The following is a 19,420-nucleotide window of genomic DNA, read 5'->3' as shown; positions in this document are numbered from 1 at the left end:
GGTCTCTTAAGTTGAACTATTTCACTTAATAAAAAAAGTTATCGTGAAATAAGAGACTACTTCTATGTAAAACCGGTTTCCTTGAAATATTTTTAATTTTTAATTCAATTTTTTTTCAATATCTTATAATGTATGTATATATTCTTGTTGTGAGATAGGAGACTATTTCTAAGTAAAATCGGTTTCCTTGAAACATTTTAATTTTTAAATTTAATATCTTTTTAAGTTAGTGGCTGATTTACCTACTAACACGCTCCAGCAATAAAAAAAAATAAAAAATTTCAAACAGTTGATGCACGATTTTTTTTTCAGTTTTCACTCTCAACTTTCTTTTCTCTCACCTCACCACCTCGCAAACCTTCTCCCTTTCTCTCTCATAAAATCTCAGACCTTCACTTCTCCCTCCAGTCATACGGCCTCACTAGCGGCGGCTTTATGGACTCGGACTCTCGGAACTCCTGCTGTTGCCTGGTGGTTCGTGCCTTCATATCGCATAATTGCCACTGGATGTTGACGTGTCGTGCCTCCCAGACTCGCTGTCGCCGACCTGCAGCTGCAGAAGTGGTCGAAATTGGTGCCTTGGTGGACGACGGTGGACGGAAAAGTTTCAAGAGTCGTGACCCATGACTAGGCACATCGTAATCTACTTAATTTGATTGATTTCTTGTTTTACTTTATAGATTAGGGTTTATCAATTTCATGAGGATTGGAAAATAAATTGCAATTTCAGTTGTTATGGGTGTTTATATATCAGATTATATGATTTAGAATTGTTATAAATGTTTGTTGTTGTTGCTCTAGGAATATAATAACTGATTATATATGTTGTTTTAAAATTTCAGCAATCTTTTCAACTCCTTTGATACAAGCAAGGCAGCTTTGAAGGTAAATAATTCTTTAGTTTGGATCGAAATTCTGCTTGTATATGCATAAAGTTACAAAATTTTATATACTTTGATGATGATCATGAAGGGTTATAACTATATTATACTATTCTGATATGAACAAATTGATGTAATTGCAGAATTTGTTGCCTTCAATCAGTTTCTTTTAAAGGTTAATATTTTCTTATATGATGATACATTAGTCATGTAATGAAGAATGAGAGCAACATTGACTGCAGTGATCCTTGCTTGACTTGGCCTCGATATATATTTTTGCTGGATTTAGGAAAAAAAAAAACATTTTTAAGGGTGGTGCTTCTTTTATGGCCAAAAGAGTGGTTGCAAGCTCATTGACTTATGTTTGCTGTTGTTTCTGAATTCTGACAGATGAGAAGCATATTGACTTGGGCATTTGTACAATGAGATTGCTTGTTACCTCCTTTTTCATGAAGTTGCCTGATGATCCAGACTTCTCTCAACTGCTTTTTTTGTATAGCATCACTTTTGAATTCTTTGAAGTTTGATTGTTTCTTGTTAAGTGTTAGGATAGATTTAGGAGTATTTACTAAATCTATCTATATATCAAGAAGTGTTTATCTAGACATATCTAAAAGTGTTTATCGAGAGATAATATTTTTTAGTATTATATTTGGTTTAGGATTGTTTTCCTAGTTGGATATGTTTTCCTAGTTCTACTTAAGTTAGATTTTATATGATGTACTATAAATACCCTTTTGGGTTAATAATAATGCCAACCTTTTCCTTCAATCCATTTTGTCATTAAGCTAGCCTCTTGTGCTTGTTCATAATCAGTATTTTTCTTCTTTATCAGCAGGCTAAGTACAGACTGGTCCAAAATTTAATATGAGTCTCGCTTGTCTTGTGCGCCATGGCGTAGAAATTCCATCACATTCATTCAGAAGTTACTCCGTCTCTAGCTCATACAATGATGGACGATGTTCAGCTATGGCTAACTGCTTGATCGGGAAGCTTTCTGTTCCTCCTCCTCGGGGAAACTCAGTCATGTCATCATCTAAAATGACTCTGCAGCCGAATTTATCAAACTGTGTTGATATTTCAGGCACTCCATGACTAATTAGGAGTCGTGTTGTTAGAAGGGACCAAGTCAGAGACTGGAACTTCGAGGTGATTGAGCTAGAGCAGTAGTTTAGCTAATATGACCAAGAGAATAAGCTGCTTCTCTGGAGTTGTGTTTATATATAGTTAGACTCCCCTTCTCTGTCCTCCCTTTTTGTTTCTTTACTCCCTAGTTATTCTCCTACTGTCTACATTTTTTCCCACTAGCTTCTAAATGAATCTGGTTAGAGTAATGTTCGTCTTTTTATATATAGTCTATGTGATGCATATCTTCTTTGTTTGACCTGTTTGACTTTCCTTCTTATATGTCTTTACTTGTTTCACTTTCCTTTTGCTGGCAGGCAACTTCGGAGAAGTAGTAAATGTTGAGCTTGCTATGGATCGCATTGTAAGTTTTATTAATGCCTGTTGTCAACTTATGCACTCGTGCCTTCAGTAGCTAACTTTGACATGATGGTATACAAAGGTCAATCTTCCCAAAGAATATGCATATGTGGAATTCAAGACAAGAGCTGATGCTGAAAACGCATAAGTGTACATGGGTGGAGTATGTTTATAGGACTGCTCCGGGTTTGGAGTATGTTTAAGTTTGTATCAATTTGAATATGAATCAGTCTACCTTTAAGTCAAGTACTTGAATGATATTTTGTATCAAATATTTGAACTTGGCTAGTTAATATACTTGAATGATAGAAATAAACTTTTGTCAATTTTTGCTCTTATTTTCTACATTCATTTGGACTTCTTGGTGTTCATACACTTGGAAAAAGAATGTGTTATTTAAGCACCATTTGTTACATCTTTGGCTATGTTAATAAAACATACTTGCTTGTTATTGAAATGAAAGCAATTTTAGGTTGGTTGCAATTGGATTTCACAATGCCTAGTTTTAATCGATTTGTTTTTTATGAGTTTTTGTAGAAAAATCTTATATAATATATATATCCTAGTTCTAATTATAATTATCTGAATTTTTTTTGTAGTACTTTCTTGGGATTCTGAGCATTTATTCACAAGAGATGATTGACGAGCTAAGAGATATGTGGGTGAAATATTGAAACAGCAAAACACAAGACGATGGAGATTGAAGACGACAATTAAGTTTGAATTGTACATATTTTATATTATTATAGAATTTTAGTTTTAGTAGATAGCATTAGATTATAGAAAATTTGTTTTAAAAACATTATTGGAAGAAATAGATGCTGTGAGAGATTGTTTTTGGATATAAATTTAAATGCAGTAATTTTATTTACAAGATGAATAAAGCAAGTAGAAATTTTGTTTATTATATTGTTGTAGCTATTTTAATATATTTTATTATAAAAAAGAACGTATATCAAAGGAGCCACAAATACAGGAGTAGTTACAAGATAATTATGTATGTATACTGTAACATTTTAATTTCTAAAAAAAATATGTATCAAAACCTAAGAAACCGGTTATGCTCAATAACTGGTTTTAAAGGTAAGGTAAGGAGACTGGTTTTGAATGTTAAGTGGTCTCTTAACCTCTTTATGTATTATATATAGGCTTACCTAAGAAACCGGTTTTACTTGTCAATTGGTCTCCCAAATAAACAAAGAAACCAGACATTATATATAACCGGTCTCTTAACCTAGGACACATGTGAGATGAAGATGTGTTATAGTCCGGTTTGCTAGGCCATTTTTCAACCGGTTTCCTAGGCCTTTTTTGTAGTAGTGGTAGAAGATCTATGACTGAGTATGTTTTCACTCTTGTTGGTTCTATTATGAGTTGGAAAGCTCCTTTGCAGCCTACGGTGACTTTGTCCACTACTGAAGCAGAGTATATGGCCTTGACAGAAGCAACTAAGAAGGGAATTTGGTTAAAGGGGCTAGTCAGTGATTTAGGTCTACATCATGATCAGACGATAGTGTATTGTGACAGCTTGAGTGCGATATGAGAGGACTAAATATATTGATGTTAGGTATCATTTTCTAAGAAGTGAGACATGAGTTAAGTTGAAAAAGATAGTTACAGTTGATAATATAATCCTGCTGATATATTTACCAAATCGGTTCCACAGAGTAAGTTTCCACATTGTTTGGACTTGCTCAATGTTCGAGGTGGTTAGTTGCCCTTTGGGGCAAGTCTGGGGTCCTTAGGGGATAATCTGATGTCCTTCAGGGACAAATCTGGTTGGAGTGAGGATCTGGGCACTGTGATCAATGCATCTGTTCATCAGGTTATCTGGTTCGTTGTGAGAGGATTCAAGTCAACGTGAAGATTTGTGGTAATTTGCCTTGAATCTAGTCAAAAAAATGGGTTTCGTTGGCTCGCCCGACCGGGCTGGGTCGCTTGCTTCAGGAGGCTCATAAAAGCAAGGCGCCCGATCGGGCGCTCTTAGCGAATTACGATTGGGCGATTAGCGTCGGATCGTGCCCGAAACATCAACTGGCTTGGAGAAAATGACCACTCGATTGGGCAATAGGAAATTTGACGCGGGATGCGAGATTTTTTTTCGGGGTTATTATTATACTATAACCTAGGTTTTTACGCCATCATTAGTGTAAAAAAACACATCTGTAATTCAGTTTTACTCAAGATCAATAAAGCTATTCTCTCTCTTCTGCCCGTGAACATAGCCAACAAATCATTGGTGAACCACGTTAAATCTGTGAATTGTTTATTTTTTCTGCTTTTGTTATTTGTTATTTATCACATCCATTATACACATATATATGTATGCATATACATATATATGTATATATTAGAATCACATATGATAACAACATTACTAACCAAAAAGATACCGTTTAGATTAAGCCAAATTTCAAATCCAGACAAGACAACCTTATTTCAAGTGAAGATATTAGAGCCTAAAACAATGAAATCTCTTTCATAAAATGTTTCAGAAAAGTATACAGAATAATATAAGTTCCTCAAATATCTCTTACAAAGCTCGCGAAATATAGATACACTTATTTGTAGTTAGAGGTGCATCTGGAAGCATATGTACACAGTTCAATAATGCGTAGACACTAGACAGTCAAGGAATAAACATGAAAAAAAACTGAATCCCTTTCCTAATTTCCTTAGTATTGTTGCCTCATTATGAAGTGCAATAACCCATAGGCCATAGCCCACGTAATAATAAGCATTCCTTAATTACGAACTCTTATACTGATACAACAATATATGCTTCAATAGTAACATACAACAATCACAGCGGTAAATAACCAGAGATCATGAGCCCATACACAAAATGCATCAAACCCATTGGCCATTGCTGCTGGACAACGAAACTTGGTGATCTAGCCGCAAGTAATCGTCACCTTGACCATCTCAACTTGTCCATCACGTGTGCATGTCATTGACGACGACGTGGTGCAGCTATCTGTTGATTGAAATGAAGGTACTAATTAAAAAAACCTGGTATTAAATTTTCTTCAAAATACATAGTATATATTCACAAAAGAATGCCCATTAATAAAATAAAATTGTAACATGTAGTTATTAATACCATCATTCTCCAAGCTATGAAGTACGAAAACAGCTGGGAGCTGAAGTTTACTTCAAGAACCCCCAGTTATTTCCATGTTAAGAAGCTCTCTGAAATGGCTAGGACCTGAATTTTCCCATGTCTGTACTAGATAGCCTCTAACTAAAAGATTTTAACATAAGATCAAAACTAGTGATATTTTCGTCCTAAAAAAAAGTTGTACTAACACCGTTTGGTTAGTGATCATAATAGTAATGAAATTTAGCGGAGATATGTAAAGAAGTCTTCATGTCAATGGCCACGGAAATGAAACTTTATCACAGGGTTTCCTTCTATAAATTTACATTACCAGTTTACCATCCAATACCACATTCCCAAGTGGTAATGGCTAGTAATGTAATTTTAGCAAAAAAATGGATATCTTACGATGGAATATATAGCATCACCATATAGGTTATGACAATGGATTTCTAGTACAAGTTTACACTTTGATGCATTACCATTTCCATCATTTATGACCTCTTATCAACAGGACGTAAAAGTTTTAAAAGCATACCGCTGGTACTGGTAGTGTTGCAGCTGCAACATGATATGATTGGTATCCATAGCTTATAAACCATAATAATTAGCATGATGAAGGAAGACAGCAACACGATCTTCCTAGCAGTGCTACCTCTTAGAATGACGAGCATACCATCTTGATGATCATCTCCTTTCTTTGCCGATGCCGGACTATTTGGTGGTTCACATGGACGAGCCAGCAGTACAGGAGAGATGAGAAAAACGGTGAGAATGATAGTGGAGATTTCTCTTTTGGGGAAGTTAAAGGTTGCCATTTCGTTAAGGTTTTTGTTTGGACTTTGGAAAAACTAATAGAGAGGTGGGTATATATATAGTACTAGTTGGTCTTTGCAATTAGGGCGACTGAACAAGGCTCAAGATATAAGAGTTACAAAATATATTCATGTTAATTGTTTGAGGAAAGACAAAAGAAAAATACATAAATAAGTAGTAAAAATGTAAGGGAAGGAACAACGAAAACATGAGTTCAACTCTTGTTATGTGCAAAATTCATTACAATTTTGTTGTTTAATCTTTTGAAAATAATCTGCATTAGCCAACCGTTTTATATTTTTTGAACTACAAATAAAAAAACTTATTTCAAAAAAAGTATATAAGATCCTTATTATATTTGTCATATTTTCCCTGTCCCTATATGGACTATGCGGATGGTTCTAAGTTGTTTTTACACTGGACCTGAACCCTGGACCTTGGACCCCGGACCTTGGAGATAGAAGGCGAGAGACTGCGCAGAGCTCTATTGTTGATAATCTTGATATGTCTAAAGTCTAAACTTCCAATTAGTCCCTTTTTTTTTCGTGTGGACCAATGTGGGATCCTCTTGATTGAGAAGGAAATTTACTGTTGAATATTATTGATAGTCAACATTAATAAACACCAATTATATTTTTGACTAAATTTGCGTTAAATTGGAGTTTATTCCTGTCAAAATAAAATAAACTTAACTTTAACGCAGTTTTAATCAAAAATATAATTCCTAATTAACTAAATGTTGGGCTAATGTTTTTTTTGTTGTTTGCACCCGGTTCACCCTTTGGGCTACATCCGGATCGAGGCCAACTTCGGGGTGGTTAGGTTCCATTCCTCTCCCAAAGGTGTTGCGGGGATTCGAACACAGGTCCGTCCTACCAAAGTCAGTCCCCATCACCACTGGGCCAACACTTACTTGGTGCTAATGTTTGCCTTAGTAATTGTAAACTTTAACCATTAATAATAGTTCTTATTCCATTGTAGCTTGCCACGTTTATCATTCATGATTTTGATCGTTAATGTCTTTAGCTAATTATCTATTAGCTTAATTATAGAATTTGATAGTTTAATGTATTTTGTTGAAGTATATGTTAACATTTGTATTTATAAGTAATATAGAGAAATAGTCAAAATGAGATGTGCAGAAAATTAACAAAATTAATGTTCGTCAAGTTAAGCTAAAACAATCTAAAATTTAGAACAAATAATTTTAAGTAAGAATCAATTGTATAGTAAGGACCAATGTATATTGAAACGGATTTAATAAGGTTTCACATGAGTACTATATATGATTTCTTCTATATTAATCACCAATAATGGTCAAACTAGTGTATGTAAAACCATTAGTTGGTTTGCTTATTATTTGTTATAGTTTTCGAGTTAATAGTTATTGTTTTGATATGTTAATTAAAAAGTTATTGTTTTGGATGGTTAGTTATAGGTTTAGATAAAAATTAAAGTTATTATTTTGGATTGTTTGTTATAGGTTTAGATTTTAAAAATAAAAAAAAAAAACCTGTTATTGGGCTATGATTATGGTAGTTTGGTTGATGTTATGATTTTGGGTTGATAATTATGATTAGTTTCAATATACTCCCTCCGTTTTATGAAGTCGTACCCACTTTCCGTTTTAGTCCGCTCTGTGAAGTTCTACTCTTAGTGCTTTATTCCTATTTTGGCAAAATATAGTACAATAATTTAAACACCCTTGGCCCACACTCTCTGTCTTTCATGCTATCTATCTCCCTTAAAATAAGATAAACATACTCTCTATAATCACTAAAAAGAAATTAAGTGAACCCATTTTTACACTCTTTCTACGATTTTAAAATGTGTATCTAAAGTATATGAATAGAACTTGATAGGACAGTAGCATTAGTTACTTAATATCCTTTATAGTTTATTTAAATTGCACCGCTAGACGGGCGTGATATCAATATTTGGAGTGAGCCTTGGATAGGGGATGGGCAAGGTCAATATATTACGAGCGCGAGAGTGGAGGGGCTAAATGTAGTGCATGACTTGATTGATGAGGATACGCATGAGTGGAAATTTGAGTGTATTCAGAGGTGCTTTGGGGTGCGAGATCAACAATTCATTTTGTCAGTGCCTTTAAGCTCTCGAGAGGCGAAAGATGAAGTAACATGGGCTCTCTCAAAAGATGGATTTATTCGGTGAAAACGGCTTATATGCTTGGGAAAGGGGGGAACTTGGATGATTTTCATCGTGCGTGGGTGGTGTTGTGGGGGCTTGATGTGGCACCGAAAGTGAGACATTTTCTGTGGAGGTATTGTACGAACTCGTTACCCACCCGAGGCACGCTATGGGCGCGACACCTGCTGGATAGTGGCAGCTGTCCTTGGTGCCCCGATTCGCTTGAATCGCAACATCATGCGATTTTTAGCTGCGAACGGATCAGGGGCCTGTGGGTTGATCATGGCTGCAGTGAGATGGTGGGAAATGATGAAGAGGAGGAGGCGTGCGATATGATGGAACGGTAAGTCGAAGCTTGACAAAAAGATGGTTCAGCGTGGGTGTTATCTAGCATGGAACATTTGGTTCGAAAGGAATAGATTCGTCTTTGGGGAAAATTGTTGTCCTTTACCGTATTGAGCCAAAGAGTGAGTAGGCAAGTGGAGGAGTTCACGGAGTACCAATCCCGGATGCAAGGCCCGCGACAGAACCGATGCGTGAGCTCGTGTAGCTGGCACGCTCCGCCGCCAGGTACGGTTAAAATTAACACTGACGCTTATCTTGGTGTGGAGGGCTGGGTGAGTATAGCTGCGGTGGCGAGGAACTCTGCTGGGGAGGTCCTCTTTGCTAGTGTCCGAAAACAGCAAGCTCGATGGCTTGTGGATATTGCTGAGTGTAAGGCTATCCTATTTGCGGTACGGTGTGCACGATCTCATGGTTTTTCGGATGTCATAATTGAGTCGGATGCTATGGTAGTAGTTTCGAGGTTGACCAAAGGGTCTTTATTTTTATCTGATTTAGATTCTGTATTAGGGGATGTCCTTTATTTAAGCAAAAATTTGAATTCTGTTTGTTTTAGTCATGTTAGAAGGGATGGGAATGCTGTAGCCCATAACCTTGCTAGAGTTGTGTCGTTTGGTGTCGAGCAGTGTTGGGAAAATCATTGTCCCAGGGAAGTTGCTCCGTATGTATTGATGGACGTTCTGTCCCTTGATTGATTAATGCACATCTCTTTCCCCTCAAAAAAAAATTGCACCGCTAGACAATAATCAATGCCTCACATTAATCTTAGTGTGAGACTTATTGCATGGTGCTTTATATGTCCAAACGTACAATAACATTACTGGATTGCTAAACACCGCACTATTATTTTTTACTAACACCTTGTATTTATACTTATTACGTATTGATACTATTTTACTTTCTCTCACCCTCCCACTCCCATACCTCACCCCCTCTCTCTCTCATCACTCCCCCACTCTCAATTTCTCTCATCACCATCACCATCACCATCACGAAGGAACTCTAGCAACGGCAGCAACATTTTCCGGCGACATCATTTCCGACAGCAATATTTTCCGACGACATTAACACACCCCATCCCCTCTTCTCTCCTTCTCTCCTCTGTTCAATTCTCTTTATTTTTCTAAAATAATTCAAAAAAAAAGAGGCGTCCACCATGAACGTCCCGCCACCGGTGAAGGCGTCCATGGCAAGCGCTCTACCACAAGGTGAGGCGCCTGCCATTGTCGCCTCCACCGATGGTGGGGCGTCCATGGTGGACGCCTCCCTTTATTTTTATAAAAAAAATTCTTTGAAAATGCAGAAAACAGAGGAGAGAAGAAGGGTGTGGGTGAGTGGTGGGGGGTATGGTGGTGGTGGCGTATCAGTGTGACGGTGGTGGTGTGATAATGGTGGTGTGTAGCACCGATGGTGCCCAGTGGTGATGTAAATGCAATAAATATTCTCAGATTCAAAATACAAATACTTTCTCATTTTCTCTCATTGTGGGAGTATTAACATAATTTTAATTTTTTTAAAAAAAATAGTCATTGATAGAGTATTTGCAAACAAATGCGGTGGTGGTGGCGACGGTGTTGTTGGCAGTGGTGTGGGTGTGGTGTTGGTGGTAGAGGTGTTGGTGGTGGCGGTTTCAATGGTGGTGAAGGGAAAGGGGGAGGGGAAGGAAAGAAGAGATAAGAAAAAAATGAAGGTATAAATAATACAGTATAAAAATATTGTATTTAGGGCATTAGTAGGATATATTAAGACGTCAAAATAGCAAAGCCCTAAGCCCCTAACATTATTGGCAATATGGACTTCTAAGTCAAGAGACCTTACTATAATGAGCAGAAAACTGTACGTGCCAAATTAGAGGGAAAACATATCAACTCAAAAATAAAAACGAAAGATAAAAAGTATTTATCGACTGAAATGCAAGCTCCACAGTTTCGTTAACATAGACAAGTAAAAATTTTCCATGAAGGTTAATCATAAAACACAGTAAATACAAGTTAATTATATTCCGAAATTGCATCCCTATATAATTTGGCACTCTGCCACTGCCACTACCACTAATCTGCATTTTGTCATTCCCTGCTAAGAAGATATCAACTCATGAAATCTGCTACGAAGATCGATTGCTGAAAACCTTCCCCGCCATCAGCATCAGACTCATTTTGATAGTGCAGTCGAAGTAAATGAAGAAAATATATATAGAGAACAAGAAAAAGGATTTTTCTTCAATTTGTTTTCCTTTCTCTAAGGGGGAGGGGGGTCGAAAAATCAAAACTCCAGACGTCTCTCTACATAATTTTCATTCATCGATGCTGAAAAGTACACCATAGATGAAATTGTTGAGCCGAAGCATTTTGCTGTAACTGCAAAGGACTAAGGATGGTATATCTCCGCTGTATTTACATAATTCTGGCATGATGTCACCGCTAGAGCGCCAAAGTAAGAAAATCTTGAAATGAAAGGGGGAGGGGGGGGGGGGGGGAGAGAGAAAAGTATAAGATCCTACCTCTAACAAGATAAAACTCAGATTAATGTTACAGGAAAAACAAACATCTAGGTTGATAATTAACTCCTCACTTGTCCCATTGTTAGCCTCTTGAAAGTCCCTGTACACAATGCAATGATGTGTATTAAAACAAAATAAACCTATATTAGAACATATGAACAACTTAATGCATAAGAATTTATCTACTCAAACTAGGCTGAAACTGTCGTAAAAGATAAGTTGTAGCTATTAGCTTAACTACTTCGACAGCTTCGGAATACCCCTGATAGTTAAATTGCGGTTACACTTGGGAAAGTTAGTCAAGGGCACTATTGACATGTCTTCCCTGCAACTTGCGTAACTCAAGGCAACCAGCCTACACAGATCAGTGGATAATAGATAGCTCTACCATGGTCCAAGGCTCAAAGCTTTATATCATGCTTCACACGTAGATGCGCTCCCACGTACTCAATAAAGATAAATGTGAAAGGACTGGCCTATACAAAAGTACCTTGCCATCTCATGCAAATGCATCCAGAACATTCAATAGTGACAAATGCCCACAACACTAAATTCACATGATAACAAGTATTTAAGACGCTTACCGTAAAGCAAGATGCTTGTTCTTCAGGTTGGAGTAGCACTAGAACCAGACCTACATTTTGCATGCACAATAGGGCCCAACTGTGATCTGTCCATACCTAGAGTTGACCCAGAAGGTGCATTCAAGTACACAGTTCCTCTATACATCCATTCTTCAGTTTCATCACTGTAAAAATCTTCAAAAGGTTCCCCACATAAAGCACATACATTTTGATCCTCATCTGCTGGAACTGCCATTTCTTCATCATCCTTCTTTTCATCAGCACTCTCAGTTGGCAAAAATCCAGGAGCTGAATCAGTCCCCAATGCTTCTGCACCACTGAGCCACATACTCACACTGACAAACCACTTACGAGAAGGGTTGTGCTTACGGTTCTTTGAAATTCGATTCTTGGTCACATGCCAATCCATGTGCTTACTGTGTTCTTCTTGGGTCTTAAACCGAAGGCCACATGTGGTGCACTGCCTGGGTAGATCATCATACAAAGCCTTTATGGCTGACTCATGACGCACCTTAAGAAGGTCGGGGTTAAACTCTACTCCAAGAGAATCCTAAATTGGAATAGCAGCATAAAAGAAAAATCAGTAGGAGCCAAGATCAAAAGGTAAAATCAGAAACCTTTCGCTGATACTATATTTAATCATTAACCACAAATTCTAAGAAATAGATAGATCAAGAGGCTACAAAACCCAAACTAGATGTAACATAGGATTACAGCTTACTTACCTGTACAGGGGTCTGATTCGATGGGAATAAACCTTGAGCAACAAGGGAACTAAGTAAACCAGAAATAGCAGCTGTCGGTGATTGATTAGTCAGGGGACCAGAACTCTGTGGAAGAGGTACAAACTGAGGATAGGGACGAGGGACTAAAGGGAGTGGTGCCATAGGTGCTTGGAACTGCAAAGAACCATTGGACACATTTTGGAACGGTACAGAAGGATGTGAACCTGGTACCGGATTACGCACAGCATTACTAGCTGCAAGCCCATGACCTAATGGAGTATATCCAAGACTAGATGGCAGCATCGTTTGAGGTGGCAAAGGTGACATACTAGATACAGCATTCTGCCGAGATTCTTGAGGCAGACGCAATTGCTGCTGTAATGACACAGGTTGCTGCGACAGATGGTGCAATGGGGTGAAGCTAAACTGCGGCCTGTGTTGCAGCTTTCCAGAAATTGAATTTCTTTTGTCATCGGTGACAAATTGTTGATTCCCTTGATGGAGGACACTGTAACTTCTATTTGTAAAATCAAAGGACGGTCTAGGCGGGTTTTGCTGCAGGTATGCAGGTGGCACCACATTATGCCCACTTGTGGAGGGCCATGAGACCGCAGGTGAGGGAGGTCTCTCTTCAAAAGAATTTAAAGCTGAAGAACCTACTCTAGTTGTAACATTAGAGCCCCTGCCAAGCTGCATTGGAACTCCAGCAAAATGATCTGTAGAAGAAGGCTTTCCATCAAATGACAATGGAGGCACTCCATTTGCAGGTAATGTCAACTGAGAAGTGTATTCTCTTCCAGCCACAGCTACAGACCCAGAAAGACTGCCAGAGAACTTCCAAGCTCCCTGAGAGTGATTCATCTCGTTCCTTGAAAGAGGCCTGTTGGATAATAGATGACCAACCTGCAGAATAATAGGAACCTAATCAGAATATTGTGCTTCTAGTATAATTATCTGAAAAGAATAAGCAAAATATATAGATGATATAAATATAAAACCAGTAAAGGAGATCTTCATCGCCATTTGTGATCAAGGATCTCTACCACTACGGTAGTCGGTAGGCAACCTCAGGTAGTCAGGTGTAACACGGTTACGAATTGACATTGGAAAAAAAGCATGAACTACACAGAGGCATCATATTGACAAAACACAATAATACTACTGCTGTGAGGATACATATGCCTAACACAGAAGAGACATAGATTGATATGAATACTCAACTAGTATAGTTAGACACTCAAGAACTTCGAACAAGCGCAAAGAAATCCGGATACGATAACCAATATAAACACTCCTAAATATCTTAGCTAACTCTTAATCTCACTCAAACCACTCCTGGAATTAAGTAGATTAATTAACACTCCTGAGAATTAAACTAATGGTCGAAAATAATTGTGAGGCATATTAATATCAATAACAAAGTTTCTGTCTAAATCATTCACGCTCTTGTAATGTAGCATGACATGTTTATTTATAATGACAAGAATTAACTTGCCCTCCAATCAACCAAGCCATTCGGCCAACATAGAGTATTTTAGGAAAGTATTCTCCCTTAATTCTACCTTAGAATCTAGCTAGAACTTAAGAAAACAAAAGCTTAAGGAAAGATGGCAAATCTTTCCTTAAATACATAAGGACAACAAGCTATGCCTTGCACGCCACTTCTTCTCCAAGTTAAGGCAACTCTTTCCTAAAATACAACCATGACAATAAGACTCTTTATTAACCAAAATTAACATGAAATTTTCGGATTTATTGAAAGCTAAACAACTCAACTAACTTAGCTAACATTTTAACTAAAAATGACACTAAGTTAAAATGCTAAGTAGCTTCTTCTTCGAGCCAAGTGACACATGACACAAATGCATTGTTGTAAGTCTTCAAAATGAACCCCATGTGTTCCGTAAGAAGTGAAATTGGCTCTAATTGACTTGATGCCTTTGGATCCGCATCATAGATAACAAAATAAAAAGAAATAAAAAAAAATAAAAAAAAAAAAAGGTGAGAGAGAGAGAGACCAAAGCAAAACATTGACCGAGTTCTAAGTAAAATAAGTTATCAACAAAACGAAGAAAACGAAATGGCACTAAGAGGCTATAACAATCTCTAATCATGTGAAATTATGGCAATCTTAAAAACAAATAGAAGTTAAAGAGCGTAGATGATAATCAGATTGCGGGAACATACATCTTCAGCAACTTTTTGCGAATCCTCTAGCCTAGACATTTCCCAATTCCTCCTGAAACTGGAATCAGAAGGTCTGGAGCCAACAGAACCAACACCAGGTATAGCTCTAAAACCTCTGGAAGGCACAGTAGATGCAGTGAGATTATTGATCTTCCCATCAGCTAATGTCGGGCTCATATCTTCCCAATCAAATTCTTCTTCCTCGGTATCTTGCCATGAGCTATCAGCAATTTTACTTCCGGCACCATTAGCAATCAAGCGACCCATACCAAGAGGTTTCTTTTTCAATGACCTTTGCCCATCATCTTGGCCATAAGCATCAATCAGAGCTCTTGGCCTGTCATGTTCAAAACCATTACTCAAACCATAGTTTGCAATGTTTTCAAAACCACGATAGGAATCATCAGAGCGATGTCTTTTCTGCCAGTCATCTGACTCCTCATCTCTTGCTCTCCTACGTCCATTACTATATCCTGTACGGGATGGAGACGCCCGTTCAAATACCCTTCCAGGTGAGGTGGACATTGTAAACTCATCAACTGATGGTGATAAGGGCCTGCCCAAAGCACTCACAGTCACAGATGGAAGCAGCTTATCTGTTGATTGTGGAAACAATGTACGGGTACCATAACCATTGAATCTTTGGGCATCAATGTGGGAACTTGTGCCTTCTCCTTGATAATAATCATACTCTTCATATGGAATAGAATGCTTCTGACCCAGTGTTGCTAAGTTAGATGCACCCCTCCCAAGCTGGATGTTCTGCTCATGGAATGAATAGACATGGAGCAATCAACTGTCAGTGTCACACCATATGCATTTGAACAATGCTTCTCAGTCTAAAAAACCTAGCCAATCTATGCCATCACAGAGAAGTTCAGGGAGACGCAGAAACAAATGGATAAAGATAAGGGAGAGGCTAATAACGGGAGTACCAAGTACAGGACATCTAACAGGCAAGTATGTTGGACCACTTAACCTGCTCTGCCGAGATGAAAACGTAGGCATAATACAGAAGTTATGCTTGTGGATTATAGAGTTACAGGTTCAATTAATAAGAAAAGAGCAAATTACACGAAGATGATCGGGAGAAAGGAAAAGAAGCAGGACATATAGCACTAAGCAAATTAAGTAAAATTGAGCTTTATCTTGAATAATTGAATTAGAAATTTCTTATAAATTTATGATAATTAAAAATTAAAAAACAAAAAAAGACGTACACATGCACCAAGTTTAATCATGGCAAACTAAAAGCTCAATAGTATATTAGAAAATGAAGGTATCAGTAAGAAGGAAAACCCACTAGTTGTAGGGTTTGAGCCTTTGAGGAGATCATAATTGGCAGAGATGCTGCCAAAATAAAAGGATTAAAAACAAGACATGAACTTCAACACAGATATTCTAGTTCAATATACCTGAGTTTGCAACCAATGAAAAACAATTGTCAAAACAGAACTACACGCCTGTTCACGTATCTCAATGGCGAAGGATGGTATGAACGGGACTAAGGGGACCACATATTTGAATCGACAAAAAGGAAACAAACAAACAGGATTTCATCAACTATTTTACATTATTCCTATAGAAATCTGCATTCCCAACTCTGCATTTGTTGTGGGGGGGGGGGGGGGGAGGGGGGGATAACAACTTACTTCTTGAAAACACTTTCAACTGTGTTTCTTTTTAAACTAATTAGACTTATTTTCTCTTCTATACATGCTTCTTTATATGTCTAAATGGTTAGTTATGAATAGACAGTCAATTTCACAGTAGGCTAAAGCTTCCTCAGACCTCATAAAGGAGCCAGAAAGCCTAAACTAGCTATATACAAAGTTTAAGGCTTTCAAGATACAAATCACCAGTCATCTGGGTTGGTAAGCAACAAAGGGATTTGACATAAGTTGAGAAGTACCACTTTCATGAAAAAGCATCCAAGACGAGGAGAAAATACCCGTGGTTTCAAGAAACTCTTCGAACGAAAGAGTGCAACAAATAGTGTATACTCTAAGAGTGTCAGTTTTACAATCCTGGCCTCTGTCCTGTCAAAAGCAGAAGATACGAGGCAACAAAGGGAAAATGGATGGATGTTAACTTGACACTTACATTATTAATTGATGGATTCTCAAATTGTCGTCTTGCTTCCAAGTATTTGGGATTGACATGTATGCCATGAGAGGGTCGAGGGGATTCAGAAGCCCTCATACTGGCTATGTTGGATGATGGTTGGTTTACCCTTGGAGAGAACTGCAATTCATCCTCAATCTTACGAAGAACCGGTGATGGGAAGACAGTTGACCAGGTTCCAAACAGGTGGCGCAATGAAGGATACACATTTGGTGGTACTTGTCTGTAAGCTTCACAAAATACCTTTAAAAGAGCAAAAAAATTGTATTAATGACACACCCCAAGCGGATATTCAACGTTTAAGCTCTATGTTACATGAACTCAACTAAAAGTAGCCATCCATCGGAAGTGTGAAACATTCATAGTTGGAAAACTTTTTCACAAAGTTTGCATCCTTTTTACCACACCGAAATATTTATGAGCACACCAAAATATCGAAAATTGATTACATGGTCACGGTCCAATAGTCTCCAGTGATCCACCTCTCACAATACATGGTTACCTAATGAATTTGGAGGCATTGAATACCAATTGTAGTGAGAAGTGAAAGGACTCATCAACCATGAATGATCATGACACGGCTGGAAGTTTTTCCATAAAGGCATAAATTAACTTTTTTATGAAACCCAAGTACACACAAGAACACCTGAAATTCCAATATTCCAAGATAGGTACTAATGGTGAAACAAAGCTTTGGGTGTAAAACCCCATATGAGGACTGAATGTACACCCCCAATAGCAAGTCAGGAACCAAAACATTGCTCACCTCCGGCAAACGAGGTGCAACGTGCCTAGCATATTCGCGTCCAATATTCTTGACAATGCTGTCCAATAAATACAAAGCAGGCAACTTTTGATCTACTGGAACCTGCATAGATATGCATAACCAGCCATTTAACACCACAAAATTAAAGCTCACGAGCTCAAAACTCGCCATAATATACTACCTTCTATTGAGTACATAGCATTACAAAACCATAAAGCCACAAACAATAATAACAACTGAAATAAGCAAAAGAGCAGAGAGATGAAGTCCAAAATCTCACTAAACCAATTCCTTATGCACTAGTAAACTTGATTACAATGTACAAAAGCAATCATTAACAGCAAAAATTAAACTGAAAACTCATCTGAATATGATTACACAGTACAAATTACACTTTTTCCCCAAAATCCCGAAACCCTAGAAAACTTCCGATTTGAATATGGAGAGCGGTACCTCTAAAACCCTAGCACAAACAGCGTCAGCAATACCCTCGGCATGCTCTCTCTGCTCACCAGCAATAACAGTAAGATCAGTGATTATCGGCTTCGAATTAAACGTTAATTCCGACAAAACATCCTCGTAAAATCTCACAATCTCCTCAGTTGTCGGCGGTGGAACCGAAACGACGTCGTCGATATCGGAAACCCTAAACTCAGATTCTCTCTCCTTGAGAAGGATACGGAAACGATCGAGAATCGGAGAGGGAGCAGCCGACTTCGGAACGACGTCGTTCGGCATGAGGTTAGCAGCAATGGAAGAAGGAATTGTCGATGGAAAAAGCCCAAAATTTTAGGGTTTTGGATGAACATGTCATCTTCCATTGATGAGGTTGAGTACTCGCCATTGATGAACCATTGCGAGAGAGAGAGAGTAAGGGGATTGAAACTGTAAATTAAAGGCGGCGGAAAAGCCGGGAAGGTAGACAAGAAGAGATTCGAGTGTTGGGACTGGACTCTGTAAATGTATGAATGAATGGATTTTGTGTTGTGTACTTGCGTAGTTGCGTTCTATAATTTCAGTAATTTCAGAAATACTTGCTGCATGATTTGAAATAGAGATATAGGTCCTCTTTGACAATTAACGAATAGTTATTAGGTGTTAGTGGATTGTATTAGCTGATTGTTGATTAGTTGTTTGTATTAAGTGTTTAGGGGTGTTTGGTAAATGGCTTTTTGCTTGGCTTTTGGCTTCTAGCTTTTTAGTTTGGTAAATGGTTGATTAAGGGTCTGTTCTCTTCGGCATAAAACAGCTGAACTAAACTGAACTAAACTGAACTAAACTGAACTAAACTTATTGGAGCTGAACGGAACTGAACTGAACTTATTGGAGCTGAACTGAACTGAACTGAACTGAATTGAACTGAATTGAATTGAAGTGAATTGAATTGAATTAAATTGAATGTAATAAATATATAAATAATATTTAAACAATAGTAATATGAATATTAAATAATAATTATAATGATAAGTAATAATAATAGTATTTTGGATATTTTTAAATGATAGTTATAAATAAATAATATTAATAATCATAAATTAATAATATAATAATTAATGATAATAATGATAATTAATAATTATTATTTTATATTATTTATATTAATATATTAATACTTGATGATGATATATAATAACAATAATATCTAAGAAGTAAATTAATATTATTATTTCAGTAATTAAATTTAATAATATAAAAATATTTAGTAATAAAAATAATGATTGGGTTGGATCGCGAAAATTACATCATATACCGTCTTGAC

At 37.3% G+C, this 19,420-nt stretch overlaps 1 protein-coding gene and 1 pseudogene across 3 annotated transcripts; one reads left to right on the top strand and one right to left on the bottom strand.

The window, feature by feature from the left end:
• Positions 1–1,748: 1,748 nt before the first annotated feature.
• Positions 1,749–2,051, top strand: LOC125492903 (uncharacterized; annotated as a pseudogene).
• An 8,631-nt stretch (positions 2,052–10,682) lies between these two features.
• Positions 10,683–18,696, bottom strand: LOC104882825 (polyadenylation and cleavage factor homolog 4). Of its 3 annotated transcripts, none has more exons than XR_788459.3 (8): positions 18,115–18,696; positions 17,662–17,763; positions 16,875–17,138; positions 14,772–15,533; positions 12,585–13,487; positions 11,860–12,409; positions 11,276–11,375; positions 10,683–11,178 (listed from the first exon to the last, which is right to left on the bottom strand). XR_788459.3 is itself a non-coding variant. In XM_010667229.4 (7 exons), the coding sequence occupies exons 1-6, from the start codon at positions 18,397–18,399 to the stop codon at positions 11,882–11,884; spliced, it is 2,844 nt and encodes a 947-aa protein (XP_010665531.1). In that variant the 5' UTR covers positions 18,400–18,696; the 3' UTR covers positions 10,683–11,375; positions 11,860–11,881. The 3 variants fall into 3 exon arrangements, 1 of the variants encoding a protein (XP_010665531.1); XR_788458.3 differs by having other exon boundaries at positions 10,683–11,162; XM_010667229.4 differs by having other exon boundaries at positions 10,683–11,375.
• Positions 18,697–19,420: the final 724 nt, after the last annotated feature.

This window comes from Beta vulgaris, chromosome 8, assembly GCF_026745355.1.
Source record: "Beta vulgaris subsp. vulgaris cultivar EL10 chromosome 8, EL10.2, whole genome shotgun sequence".
NCBI classification, from domain to species: Eukaryota; Viridiplantae; Streptophyta; class Magnoliopsida; order Caryophyllales; family Amaranthaceae; genus Beta; species Beta vulgaris.
Note: the sequence above shows the minus strand (reverse complement) of the source record. Positions and strands in the feature narration are given on the sequence as shown.

Excerpts from the sequence above, each read along its gene's own strand:
- LOC104882825 (XM_010667229.4), bottom strand. The coding sequence starts at position 18,399 with ATGCCGAACGACGTCGTTCCGAAGTCGGCTGCTCCCTCTCCGATTCTC. Across the intron at positions 17,139-17,661 it reads TTGCACCTCGTTTGCCGGAG|GTATTTTGTGAAGCTTACAG; the intron begins GTGAGCAATGTT and ends GCTCTTTTAAAG. Across the intron at positions 12,410-12,584 it reads CGAATCAGACCCCTGTACAG|GATTCTCTTGGAGTAGAGTT; the intron begins GTAAGTAAGCTG and ends ATTCCAATTTAG.